General features: G+C 44.0%; 1 protein-coding gene across 3 annotated transcripts in view; it reads right to left on the bottom strand.

The window, feature by feature from the left end:
* The window catches only part of TBC1D8 (TBC1 domain family member 8), a 53746-nt gene extending 40935 nt beyond the window's left edge, over positions 1–12811 (bottom strand). For all 3 annotated transcript variants that reach the window (XM_061997606.1, XM_061997622.1, XM_061997614.1), the window contains exon 1: positions 12495–12811. In XM_061997606.1, the coding sequence (XP_061853590.1) occupies positions 12495–12621 (127 nt within the window). In that variant the 5' untranslated portion in view covers positions 12622–12811. The remainder of the gene's footprint in view (positions 1–12494) is intronic.
* Positions 12812–13024: the final 213 nt, after the last annotated feature.

The raw sequence follows: 13024 nt of genomic DNA, 5'->3' as shown, positions 1-13024 counted from the left end.
TAGGGGTTAACTTTCAAATTTCAAAATACTTGAGACATGACAAGAAAGAAAAAGAAGATACTAATGAAATGCTGTGCATGTTTTCCCCTGATTATACAACTAGGAGAAAGACTTCTTTTTTATTTCACAGAAGTCCTGGAAAATAGTCAACTAACATTAAGCACTGCCAATATCCCAAAAGAGCGTTCAAGGAACATCTGATTTGTGAAATATCTTTTTTTTTATACATAGAAATGATGAAAGAACACAAGAAAGCACAGAAGTAGCTGCAAAAGTTTGTTCCTACTTCTTAGCCACTGCAAAATTAATTCCTTTTTCTGTTCCTGAATAACTGACCAGAAAATCCAATTCCTCTTCTCACTGTTTACTTCTGCTTACAATTTCCAATTTCCAACGATTAAAAAGTTTCCTCCCTTAATTACGCAAAGAAAAAAAATCATCTCCCTTGTCTAAATTACCCACAGCTAAAATATTAACTAAAAATGACAAAGAGGAACCAGAACTAAGAATCAAAGAGAAGAGAAAAGGAGTGTGGTTATCAGGATAAAGCCCAAGGGGCCTGGCCCTGGCCCCTCTACAAGGCCTTCACAAGGGCACAGCAATCCCACACCTAAATCACTCCAAGCCATGGTTGACAAGGGCTCTCGTCCTGTCCCACCTCAGTCAGGAGGTTTTACAGAAAGGTTGCTCCAGAAGGGACGGAAGGATAGTGAGGGGAAAATAAAAGTGAGTGCTGATGAAGCCAAGCAAGAGCCACGCGTAGGTCCCATCCCTGTGTTTGAGTTTCAACTTACCCTACAGCAAGGCTGTCCACCATCACCGTGCAGCAGTCACTCTGTGCATCTTTTTAGTTTTCTCCTGCCAAACACGGAGCAGTAATTGTTTGGCAGGACCTCATGACTGTGTACTTCATGCTCCTGTACTTCAGCAGTGCCTCAGTTGCACGTGAAGTTGATGCTTAAGTGCCAAAAAATAGAGACCAGCAGGAGGGAGCATGAAAATTATTCAACAGTAATAAATATACCCAGCCTTAAGATGATAATTTAGTTGAAATAGTATGAAAATTACTAAAACTAGAAGCAAATTTTTTCCAGTGTGAGTTGCCTCATACTCATTTGGGGTACCTTTCAAATCATAACACTTGTGTTACACTTCTAAAGGAAGCACTGAAAAAGAAACGATCTAAAAATCCCTGAATAAACAAACAAGAAACATTACAGGTTTTTAAACATGCTTTAAAAAATACTTAGCTTGTGAGCAAGCATCCTTCATGTCATGACAGTTTGTTCCACCAAAGAGTCTCTTATGAAATAGGGTCAGTTTATAAAATAAAAGGATTTGTGGGGCTCTCGGGTACACACTGATTATATAAAGTGTCTCTGGCCCACATGCTGATGCATTAAGCAGACCTCTATCACAGGCACCAGTGAAACCATTTCTTACTACAGGACAGTAAAAAATTAAAAGGAAACAGAAGCAGAAAGAGAAAAGGGAGAACTACTACACTGCTCTCCTTTCCCGAATTCCCATTCTTTGTTTCTTCTTACTGTATAAAGGACAAGATTTCAATGAGGAATTTAAAATTCAGAATACATCTTTCTTTTTAACAAGCCACTCCATCAACTTCTTGGCCACTTTCTGACCTCCCAAGATGCAGGAGTATTTCGGGACTGTTAACTGTACAGTAAATGCAGTAAGGCAAGCTGCAGATGAAGGTTTGCAAAGCCTTCTGCTAAAGATCACTGACAGAACACTACAGATTCCTTGAAATATACAACTTTCTTCATGCAGAAAGAATACTCCCAGGCTAAAACTCATACACAAGTTTCAGGTGTGAGGCTTACTTCTGACAAACATGGTGGAGAAGACAGAAGTGGAAAAAGACACACTTCCCCTGAAATTATACTCTGCTTCTTAATAAAGCTGAGCACTTTAGCTGTAAGCAGGATTTCAGGCAGAGGGAACACCTACCTGTATTTTTTCAGAAGTTAAGTCTGTAAAACAAATCTGAGAAACTTGCTACAAATCCTACGTTTTACTTGGTAGTTTTCATTTCATTGAAACATCTACTTTTGTGCATATTTAATTGCTTCAATACAGGAAACTGGAATACCTCCAAGTAAAACAAGAAAACTGTACAATTGCAAACCAATTTTTTATCAAGTGTACTTGCATAATACGGTCATAATACCACAAGTAAACTGAAGTATAAAAATTAGTAATGAGCCATTTAAAATTCTGCAACAGATAGGGAGTGTTTCCCATTTACAGAGGTCAGTCTGTAAACAACCAGGACAACATGAAGGATGAATTTGTTGAGTATTTCTTCACAGAAGAAAAAAAGTAAGAATATTTTATAATGATCAAGTTCTCAAATGAAATATGACAAGTGCACGACACGCTTCCTTATACCCCCAAAGAAAGATAAAAGATCCCATTACAAGTTATCCTGCGTCATGTTCATAACTAATCTAGGAAAAGGAACATATTTACAGTAAGTTAATCTAACATTCATTTCTACTAAACATATCATATCTTTCAAGCTAAAGAATGTAGGCCTCTTTCCCAGATCAGTGTTAATGATCCACGTGGTATTTCAAACATTCTTTTAAGCTTCTCAGACACTGGGTAGAGGGTGATTAAAGCTGAACTCAAACTAAAAATTGGAACTGAAAAACTATCTATTACTTCCATCTTTTAGGACAATACTCAAGAGACAGTCCAAGACACTAACAACTATGCCTAGTGCAACAGCATATGAATTTATGCACTCTCTATATAGAGCAAGACAATTTCTGCTTACCTCCATCACATTTTAAAGGCCTTAAATAGGGTAGTCACTTCAGCATTTAAGCCATGCTGCAAAACAAAGGACTTGGATTGATCACTTAGGAGTCTGGCACCAATAAACTAATAAAATCCTCAAGAAGAAAAAGACAAAGGCCAAAGCGGCTATTGTTTTTCTGGGGGGAAGTGGGGGAAAAGAGAGTTAAATCTATGGCTTAGTGACAAGAATCCTGCAGTACCACAAATACCGAGCAATGTTACCCTTATAGTTTTGTTTTTAAATAAGACATCTGGTCACAGCCAAGATCTTTTGTTTAATACAAACTCATAAATACATCACAAAGCAGGGAGTGAAGGTCAAAGTAATTCAAAGCAGCAAGAATATGTGGTATCTGCAATTAGTTGGTACATGGCACATGTAAAACTCGGTGAGCAGCAGGCCAGGTTCACACAAGGAGGCACGTCTTCCCACCTATATGCCACAGCCCTGAACCTCTCAAATCAAGCTTTTACACCCTCTCTCCCAAAACCAAATGGGTCACAGAGAAGACAGAGTCCAGCTTGCATCTCTGGCATCCTTAGAAACAGCTTTAGCCACTGTACAAGCCAACTGACTACTGCAGAAGTTTGAAGAGGAGAGAAAAATGTCCTGCTTCTCCTTGGTCTACTTGGAATAAAAAAAAAAAAAAAAAAAAGACTTGAAGTTTCTATTGCACCTGAGAACAGCACAGCTGGGCAGATATGCAACAAGGCCTGCCTTAAAAGTATCTGCAGAATCATGCCCTTCTGAGAAAACAGGCAGACAACCACCACAGTATCTACAGAATCACAGAGTGGTAGGGGTTGGAAGGGACCTTTAGAGATCACCTAGTCCAACTCCCCTGCAGAAGCAGGGTCACCTAGATCAGGTCACATAGGAACATGTCCAGGTGGGCTTTGAAGAGAAGGAGACTCTACACCCACCCTGGGCAGCCTGTGCCAGGGCTCCCTCGTCCTCGCAGTAAAATGGTTTTTCCTTATGTTTCAATGGAACTTTTTGTGTTCCAGCTTCATCTCATTATCCCTTGTCCTGTTACTAGATACAACAGAAAAAAAGTGATGCCCCAATCTCCTGACACCCACCATTTAGATATTTTGTAAACATTAACTGTATCCCCCCCACACACTGTAGTCTCCTCTTCTCTAGACTAAACAGCCCCAGTTCCCACAGCCTTTCCTCATAAGGAAGATGCTCCATCTAGACCCAAACCAGTTTGCCAAGATGCTCATCTCTTCCAAACTTGAAGCTGGCACTTCCAAAATCAAGAACTTGGTCTCCATGGACTGCAGTGACTGCTCTGCAGGGCCATACAGAAGAGCTGTTAGTGGCTACGCTCACTTGTATCATGCCAAAGCCCTGTTTAAAATATTCATACCCTTTCTTTTTTCAGACTAGGTTATTTTTGTAAGACAAAACCACCAAATTGAAGGATTTATGATTACAGCCACAGCTCAGCAGCCTGCCAGCCTCTCTCTTCCAATACGAAGCCGCAAAGTGTAAAGTGTGCCTCTGAATTCATACCCAGCTCACTGCTGCTTTTCACTGCTGCTTGCTAATTCTGCTCCTCCATGAAAAAGAAAACAAGCCCGGGAAACAAAAACCAATACTCTACCCGAAAGGAGAGAGCTTTTCCTGGGAGGAGAAAGCTTTTCTCAGGATGTGGCAGGAGCCACAGTATAGGCTGCTTCCCGGCAGATGCAGCTTTGTAAGGAGAGTTAAGAGCTGCAAAAGTCACTCTAAGCTGTTCAGGCATGTGAATTGTGAGAAAAGAGCAAATCAGATAATTCAGATTATCATAAAAATAAAGTTGGGGTTTTTTTCAGGACAGTGAAATTGAACAGCTTCAATAAAGCAGAATTAGTCTCCACTCTTTGAGGCAGAGAAGCCTTCCATACCCTGAATCCTAATTACTCTTCTTCACATAGTTTCCTCTATCTCAAAATGATTTGCAAACAATTAGAGTCTCACAATAGCCTTGGTGGGCAGCAATTAGCCACCCTAGAAGAGGCAAGCAAACTGGCTGAACCAGCAGCCCATCACCAGGCAGCAGAACACGGGGAGGGACACATGGATGTCCCTATTTCCTGGCCTCGCACAGTCCCTGTGCCCCAGCTGGAAAGCAGAAAGGTGGTTTTCACATCAACCAGGGTAAGCTCAGCCTGCCAAAAGAGCACTCCAGGGAGAGCATCCAATGGCAGGAGTTTCTCATCTGGCTCTGTATAGCATCTCAGAAGCTCTCCCTAGGAGCAATGTCCTTGCTAAGCCAGGGATGGGGGGGTTATGAAGCTGGCTCCCATCTGGCCTCAACCATCCAACCACGCAGGAGCCCTAACTGCCCTGTGGCTGGCTCAAGGAGAGACCTGGAGCTGAGATGCACCAAGGACTACCACTGTCTTCATGCTCATCCCAAAGAGTAGCACTTATCCCACAGACACTGGGCATTCTAAGCTAAGGTGGAGGTCTTCACACCGAAGTGGTAAATGGCTCAGGACAAGGTGTTTCCCCTGCGTGAATGTTTGGGCATGTCTCTAGGTCTTTCATTCCACCTTGATTTGATGTCTGTAAAAGCTCAGAACTCAGATGTTTAACAGGTTTGCTACTTTCACTCAGGCCGCCCTAAAGTCTATGGTTTTTGCTGTCAGTTAAGAATACTGTCAGTTATGCAAGGGCACTAATGACAAGAGCTTGACTTCCTAGTTTTTCACAAGCCACGTTGTCTTCACTGAATTCTGCAAAACTACATAAATAGGTTTTGAGATAATATTTCTTACTTCTCCCATCAAAATTAAAAGAAAAACTTGCAGAATTTATTTGGGCAAGTACATAAGGTTGAAGGAGGACTCTTCCAAGGGCTGTAGGAAGGCTGTGTTTCCTTTGTAACGATAAGGGCTCACCACATTTGCAGATAAGCACGGACAACATTAGATTTCAGCCTAAAGAACTAATGCTTCAAGCATTTATTCACCTGGGGAAATATCAACATTCAAGCCCTTAATTTACTTCCAACATGGGCTTTGCCAGATCAAACACTACCTCTAGGTAAATTGGCTCCTTTTGTTTTTTCAGTCTGGCATGTACAAACAAATTGCAACAAGTTGTTTAATGGTTATTTCTCAATCTTGGTGGTCTAGGGAGGCTGGACATGAGAAACAAGGGGAGTTTGGGCATTTCACTGCAGAGGTCAGTGCCCCGTGGCTCCCATATCCCTGTCTGGGATGCTGAGATCTTACTCTGGCACCAGACCACTGCATCAGGAGAGAAAGACCACACCGGAGAAAGAGAAGTGAGCCAAACTCTGCGTCCATTTTCCTGGGATGGTGGAAACCACACTGTGGCCCTGGGACTGGTTACTTCTCCCCGACCCTGCTTCACAGAATAGAATCATTTAGGTTGGAAAAGACTTTTAAGATCATCAAGTCCATCTGTTAACCCAACACTGCCACATCCACCACTAAACCACGTCTCCGTACATCACATCTACACGTCATTTGAATAGCTCCAGGGATGGTGACTCAACCATTTCCCTGGGCAGCCTGCTCCAATGCTTGACAACACTGTTGGTGAAGAACTTTTTCCTAATATCTAATCTAACAACTTGAGACCATTTCCTCTCATCCTGTGGCTTGTTACGTGGGAGAAGAGACCTTCCCCACAGGCTGTTTCCCCCAGCAGGCATGCTGCGGTGGCAAAGCTTACACAGCTGCTTATCTCAGTTCTCTGCCACCAGTTCAGGTCAGGCTGGGCCTATTTTTATAGCCCCGAAGGCCACAGAGACAAATGTTTCAATTCTCACATTACAAGCAAAAATAACCTGAAACTGTTTTCCACCTGAAGACCAACAAGAAGGTGGGATGTACAAGCTGCTGCTTGGGGAAATATAAAAGTGTCTCCCATTTTCAGTGGTTGTATATAACACTGAAGAAACTGATCTAGTGTTACTTAAAACTCTACCACCACAAACATGAATGATTATTTCCTATGAGGATAGTGAGGCATTGGTTGCCCACATGCAGATGCCCCATCCCTGGAAGTGTTCAAGGTCATGATGGATGGGGCTTGGAGCAACCTGGTCTAGTGGAAGGAGTCCCAGCCCATGACAGGGGAGTTGGACTAGATGATCTTTGAAGGTTCCTTCCAGTTCAAACCTTTCTGTGGTTTTCCTGCCTTTCTCTGTGCCATTCGGCCTCTACAACATGAAAATAAAACGCCACTATAGCTGTTCACTGTATCAGAGTTGCACAGGCTAGTAGTCAAGTCTCTAAGTAAACAGAATCTAGCCTTTCCTCCACGTGCACAGGTACATCCTCACCTTTAATATTAGTATTTAACACAATGGTGGTGTTTCAACACAAGCACCTGGGATTTGCGTTATCCACCTTGGCATCACTGTGGCTTTAGAAGAGGAAACGCACTCCAGGAAGGCAAGCGGTGGGAGACAGAGCAGCATGCACAGCTCAGGAGGCTCAGGGGTCAGAAATCAGGATGCCCAGCTTTGCAGGTTAGGAGCCTGGCCCTCACACTCAGATCCCTCCTTGCAGCTCATATTTCTCAACCAAATGCTCTGTTGGAGAAGCCACCCTCTTAGGAGAGCTTAGAAGAATGCATTCTCCTTTAAAAAAAAACTTACAGTGAAATAAGGAAAAAAAATAACATAAGAGGAAAAAAACCTGCCGATCTGAATTCCAGTCATGGGCAAGGCTAGATAACATTTTTATGAGAGTCTAAACTTTCAGGAACGTATTTGGATTTCCCCCTCTCCTTGTGTAAGGCTTCAGAAAGAACTCTTCCTTAAGAAAACAAAACCATGATAGTTAGCACTACTCATATCCTTTAACAACATCATTATGGTGGTGTCTTTCTCTCCTCAATCTACTGCAACTTTTCTTTTCAATTAGGGCTCAGATTGAGTATTAGTAACTTGCTTTAGTATCTTGGACATATTTTAAGGCAAAAAGGTGAGCTGTTTTGAAGATTCTATCGGGATAGATCTAATGTTTCTCATTTTGCCTTTCACTCCTTGAAAAGCTAAAAAAGTTTAAAGGGATACCTATTAAAATTCTACACTAAAATTCCAAGTCTTCACCATATGTTTTGACCCTCTCCTGCTACAATGTAAAGTACAGAGGAAATATAGATGGATTCCTCATCTGAGTTGCAGGAGCCCTCAACCTCTGTTACCTCCTCACTGCCTTTGATTGAAATATACTCTGTTATGAAATTTGTTGCCTAGACCTTGGGAGATGCACAGGGCTCATAAAAGCTGATGTAGTTACAATAATTATATGTGACCTACTCTAGCTGCTCCTGCTCTGGCAGAGGGGGTTGGACTAGATGATCTTTCCAGGTCCCTTCCAACCCTTAAGATTCTGTGATTCTGTGACTGGAGAGTATAGATAAAAAAGCAGCAAAACGTCTTTTGCTTTTTTAATTTCCAGAAACGGACATAGAGCTCATCAACAGCCATTCTTCTGTATGCATTAAAAAATTAAAATCTAAGCAACGTGAAAATAAGGAAGAGAGTTCTTATCATATAAGTAGTCAGATCTCTATTCACAGCCACGAGGTGCTCGACAGATCAGTTTCAAAGCTATCACCCTGAAAGAATTTTATTTAAAAGAAAAAATAAAATCCTAAGATGGAAGTTGACTTCAGTTGCTGGCATATAGCTCAAGGAAGTGTATTTATCATGCCCACCACATTTATTTTTATTAAAGGAATAATAAGGTTCAGACTCATGTACTGAAGATGTTTGGTTTTGGCAGCGTATAAAAGTTCTGAACTGTAAGGGTTTATGAGAGCTCAAGGAGAAATTAATTTCTTTTCAAAGTGTTCAGCTTCTGTGAGCTGTAAATGATGTCAGATCAAATCCAGCTTGGAAAATGCTGTGAACTGAAAAATGGATGCTGCAGGAATAGTAGGGAGGAAAAAAATCATAACTGAATTAAAAACACAGGTACAAAACATAATCTTTTATTGATCTACTGGAAGCAAGAAGCTGAAGAAGCACCGTATCTCATCAAGTAAAGACAAAAAGTAGCCTGAAACACGAGTTCATTTTAAAGGTTTATTTAACCTTCTTTATCAAAGGGCAAAAGCTCAAGTATCTAAAAGAATCCTAAGCGGGGTTTTATACAGTAAGAGTGTGCAATGTGAAGTACTGTGTAAACAGCAACTGCACAGCTAGCTGCTTGGGAAAAGTGCAAAACTACTCTCAGTCCAGTGCTCATGACGAAATTATTCCCAACACCTCCCAGAACATGCAGTTTTACTGTCAAAATGCACAAAACTAATCTAATCAAACAGGAAGGTGAATTAAGCTTTCAACATCCCCTAATAAAAACGATAACAGTAATTCATTCACAGGCTAAAACTTCTTGCATTATTCTACCGTAAGAGATGTGATGGTATTTTTGACTACTGATGGCATCTCAAGCTTATCATTAATGTGTAACCTCAGAACCAAAGATATCAGGAAGTACCAAATCCAGTCAACTTTGACCTGTTAGTCATGGCTACATCACAAGTCTCTTTGTAGGGATAACTATGACAATCTCCAATTAGGCAGAAAGAATTAAAAATCTGTAACTCAGAATTAGTTTTAAAATCAATTATTAGTTAAAAAATGACAATTCAGCTTCTGTAAAGCATTTCTAAAACATTACCAATTTCCTTCTGAGGTCTCTGATCCAATGCAGCTTTGAAGCAGAGATCAAGGTAAAAGTGGCAAGTTAAACATTTACTCGAAAAGCATATCCCTCAGGAAGGAAGAAACCAGAATGACACTGGTCAGGTAATGAAGAGTTAAACACAGCCTCCATCATTTTTTGTACCGCTGCTTGCAAGCCCAGTGTGCATTCAGTCACTGCCTTAGGATGCAAATTAAATAACAGCAGTAAATATAGTCTCTCTCTTACAAACATCTGCTCAGGGTCTGACTGAAACACAGTACTCAAAGGAAGAAACATAGACACGGAAGAAAAGCGCTTTTGTGTAAAAGATCTTCTCTAGTCCATCCTTCATGTGGAATTAAACCCACATAGAGTATACCCTCCAGCTGCACTAACTTGCTCTTAGGTAATGGATAAAATGGTCTGGGAAAGGAAAGAAGTGTCCTAGAAGATAAAAAAATATGAGACAGATGTCCTCACATAGGTTCAGTGCAAATACCATGTTGTAGTAACAAGCAGAAGGGCAGCTCAGGCATCGCAATCCTACACCCTGTTTAAAGCAGGTGGTCCACTGCCCCATGGACACTCTTTACTTACAAAATCCAGTCTTCTGGAGATTTTGGTCTGCCAGTCCCACATGGGTCTACCACAGCCTGAAGATATACAGCCTCCTACTCCTTCCCAGAGCATATACAGGATTCTCATTTACCATGGCACCTACTTTCACTTAGAAGATCTTCACGTCTTTGAAATTTCTACCTTTCCATCAAACTTAACTGCAATAGGACAGGACTCCAGTTACCAAAGGGGAAAGAAAACAGGTATGGATATTGTTCTCACTTAAGCTTTGCTGCCCCAGTAAAACAAAATCTTCTAAATTACAGCTCTACGGCTTGGTAGGCCATACTCTGAAACATAGCAGTGCTTAACTGCCCTTTGTATCTCTCAGTTTGGAAAAGGCAGGTACTAATCAAGTGTCTCTATAGTCACGTAAAGTAAGAATCCAGAGGCAAGCTTTGCACCAAACACAGTTACCAGTAAAGACCAACTGTTTCTCAGCACAGGTCTCCATTTCACTCACCCCAAGCAAAAACTGCAGAAAAAAAGACCCAAATTAAGCAGTCGAACTCCAGCTATGCTTAATGCTCTCCCATACTTGCTTTTTGTTTATAGGGCTCTAATTTCTAAGCCCTTTTACATACAAACATTTCCAAATGGTTTAGGAGACTGTCAGAATTTACAGTTCCCTTGGAAAACATTGTCTGAGACAGGAGCGGCTTTCCTTTGCCAGCCAATAGAGATTTATGCAAGCCTGTGCACTGTAGATTCAGCAAAATGATTCACCTGAAACTTAACCAGAGAGAAATGCAGTTTGTTTGGTTTAAACTTGCAAATTTCTGCTGTGGAAAGCTCAGACGCAAGGAGTTAACATTTGTGGATCTGAACCTCATGATTGTCCTGGACCTAAATCAAGCAGCTGTAAACGGCTATTTTTAACTCTGAAAATTAATCCACATCGCCTTTACAATCACAAAAGAATGGCCTACGACTTCTACACAGGGAGCAGAGGAAAATATGAGGGAGAACATTTAACTCACTGGCAACACTTCTATTAACTTTACCAGAGCTAGCATTTCATGAGTAATACTTTGACAACGTGCGATCTACCAAGCCACAATTAAGTTTGTGCTCTTTATGACTCCACAGCTAGGACAAGCTCTGATTTAAAAAAAACAAAAACAGATGCACCAAGCAGTATTATCAAGTGGCATGGTTCAAGAGCAAAAGGTTTTAGTAAAAGAAACATCAGATGTTTTAATGTATCTTCTCAGACTGCACAGAAAATAATCACTTTGGAAACATGTGACTATCTTTTCAAATAGACAAGCAATCCAATTTAAAAATCGGGTTTTTAAAAGGCATAAAAACAGTCTCATCCTGCTTTTAAGAATTATCCTTTTAAACTGTATTGTTTCTCCAAAGTATTGTTGTTTGGTTGAATTCAGTTGCTGATGTCTTTGAACTAAAAGTTTGGCCCGAATTCCTTGCTCAGTTACTTTAGGACGTCAACACAGCATAACGTGCTGTTCTCACTGGAGTTATTCGTGGATCTACACTGTTGCGAGGGCAGAGTGTGATCCTCCTTCTTCATGTACATCTTTCATTAGTGTCACATGGGTATAACGTGCCTTATCTACAGCCACACAACACGCAGCGTAATTAATGCAAAAGTAAGTCAGAATCCACTTTTCCACAGCACTGAATCAACACTGCGCTCCCCGAAACATATGTGTCGGCCAAAAGTCAGAAGCACTACATGTATTTATAGCATATCTATAGGAGGAGTGAGCTTCAGCGCGGGTCGCGGCGGGTTGCGATGCGGGGGGCGGGGGGGAGTCCAGCCCAGCCGGGATGCGACCGGCTGCCCCCCGGATCTGTCCGCTTCCCACTGCGGAGCCCAGGGACCACCCGCTCCGTCCCTGTTCAGGTTCCTGCGGCCGCCGCCAGCCCTGCGCGGAGCGAGGCCGCCCCCGACCCCGCGGCCGCCCTCTCCAACTGCACCGCGGCAGACGGGCTTCGCTCTCGCCCTCAGCCACCGCGAAGGGCCGGGGGAGCGGGAAATAAAAAGAAAAGTGGCTTTAGCGGCGCTCAAGGCTACAGAAGCACGAAACTGCTCCCGGAGGCTACTCGCCGGGGAGACGGGGCAGTCCCCACGGCCCGGCCGGCCGTAGCCTCCGCACCGCCCGCGGCGGGGGAGCCGCGATGCACCGGGCCGGCGGCGCTCCGTGCTCTCACCCTCTCCGCTTCACGCCGAGCCGTGCCGTGCCGAGCCGACCCGGCGAGGGGCTCCGCGGCGGGTCGAACAAAGAGGCCGCTCCCGCCCCCCGCCCCACTGACGCGTCTCCCCAACTTCCCGCAGGTCAGAGCGGAGGCAGAAGCAGCGGGGGACCCACTGCCCGGCCTGGCGCCCCGCCGAGCCCCCCCGCGCCACCAGGTACCCGTGAAGCGGCCGCCGCCGTCTCCGTGCCCCCGACGCCGCTGCAGGATGAAGTAGCCGCTGCTCTTCTGGGTGACCCACAGCTTGAGGGCGTTTTTCAGCAGCACCTCCTCGGGCTTCAGCCACATCTTTCCCCGGCTCGAAGGGAGTCTCTGTCCCTCTCTTTCCTTCGCCCACCTCCCGCCCGGCCGCCCGCCCTCGCCGCTCCGCTGCCCTCCGGCTCCACACCGCACCGCGGCCTCTCCGGGTCACATCGCCCCCCGCGGCCTGCGCCGCGCCGGCTCTGGCTCCAGCTCCGGCTCTGGCTCCCTCCGCGCGGGCCCGGCCGCCGGGGAGGAGCGAAAGGCGGAGCCCGGCTCCGAGCCGCCCTTCCCGGGGAGCTGGGGGCTTTGTGCGGCGAGGGTAGCTGCCAGCCCAGCAGTTCCGTGCTGCCGGGCTGGGAGGAAGGGGGATTCGAGTGGAGGGTGGGGGAACGGGGAGGGAGATTCCGAGTCACTCTCTGGGGAGTCCCATGGCCCCTCGAGCTCCCCA

The sequence above is a fragment of the Colius striatus genome, chromosome 1 (assembly GCF_028858725.1).
Source record: "Colius striatus isolate bColStr4 chromosome 1, bColStr4.1.hap1, whole genome shotgun sequence".
Lineage (NCBI taxonomy): Eukaryota > Metazoa > Chordata > Aves > Coliiformes > Coliidae > Colius > Colius striatus.
Note: the sequence above shows the minus strand (reverse complement) of the source record. Positions and strands in the feature narration are given on the sequence as shown.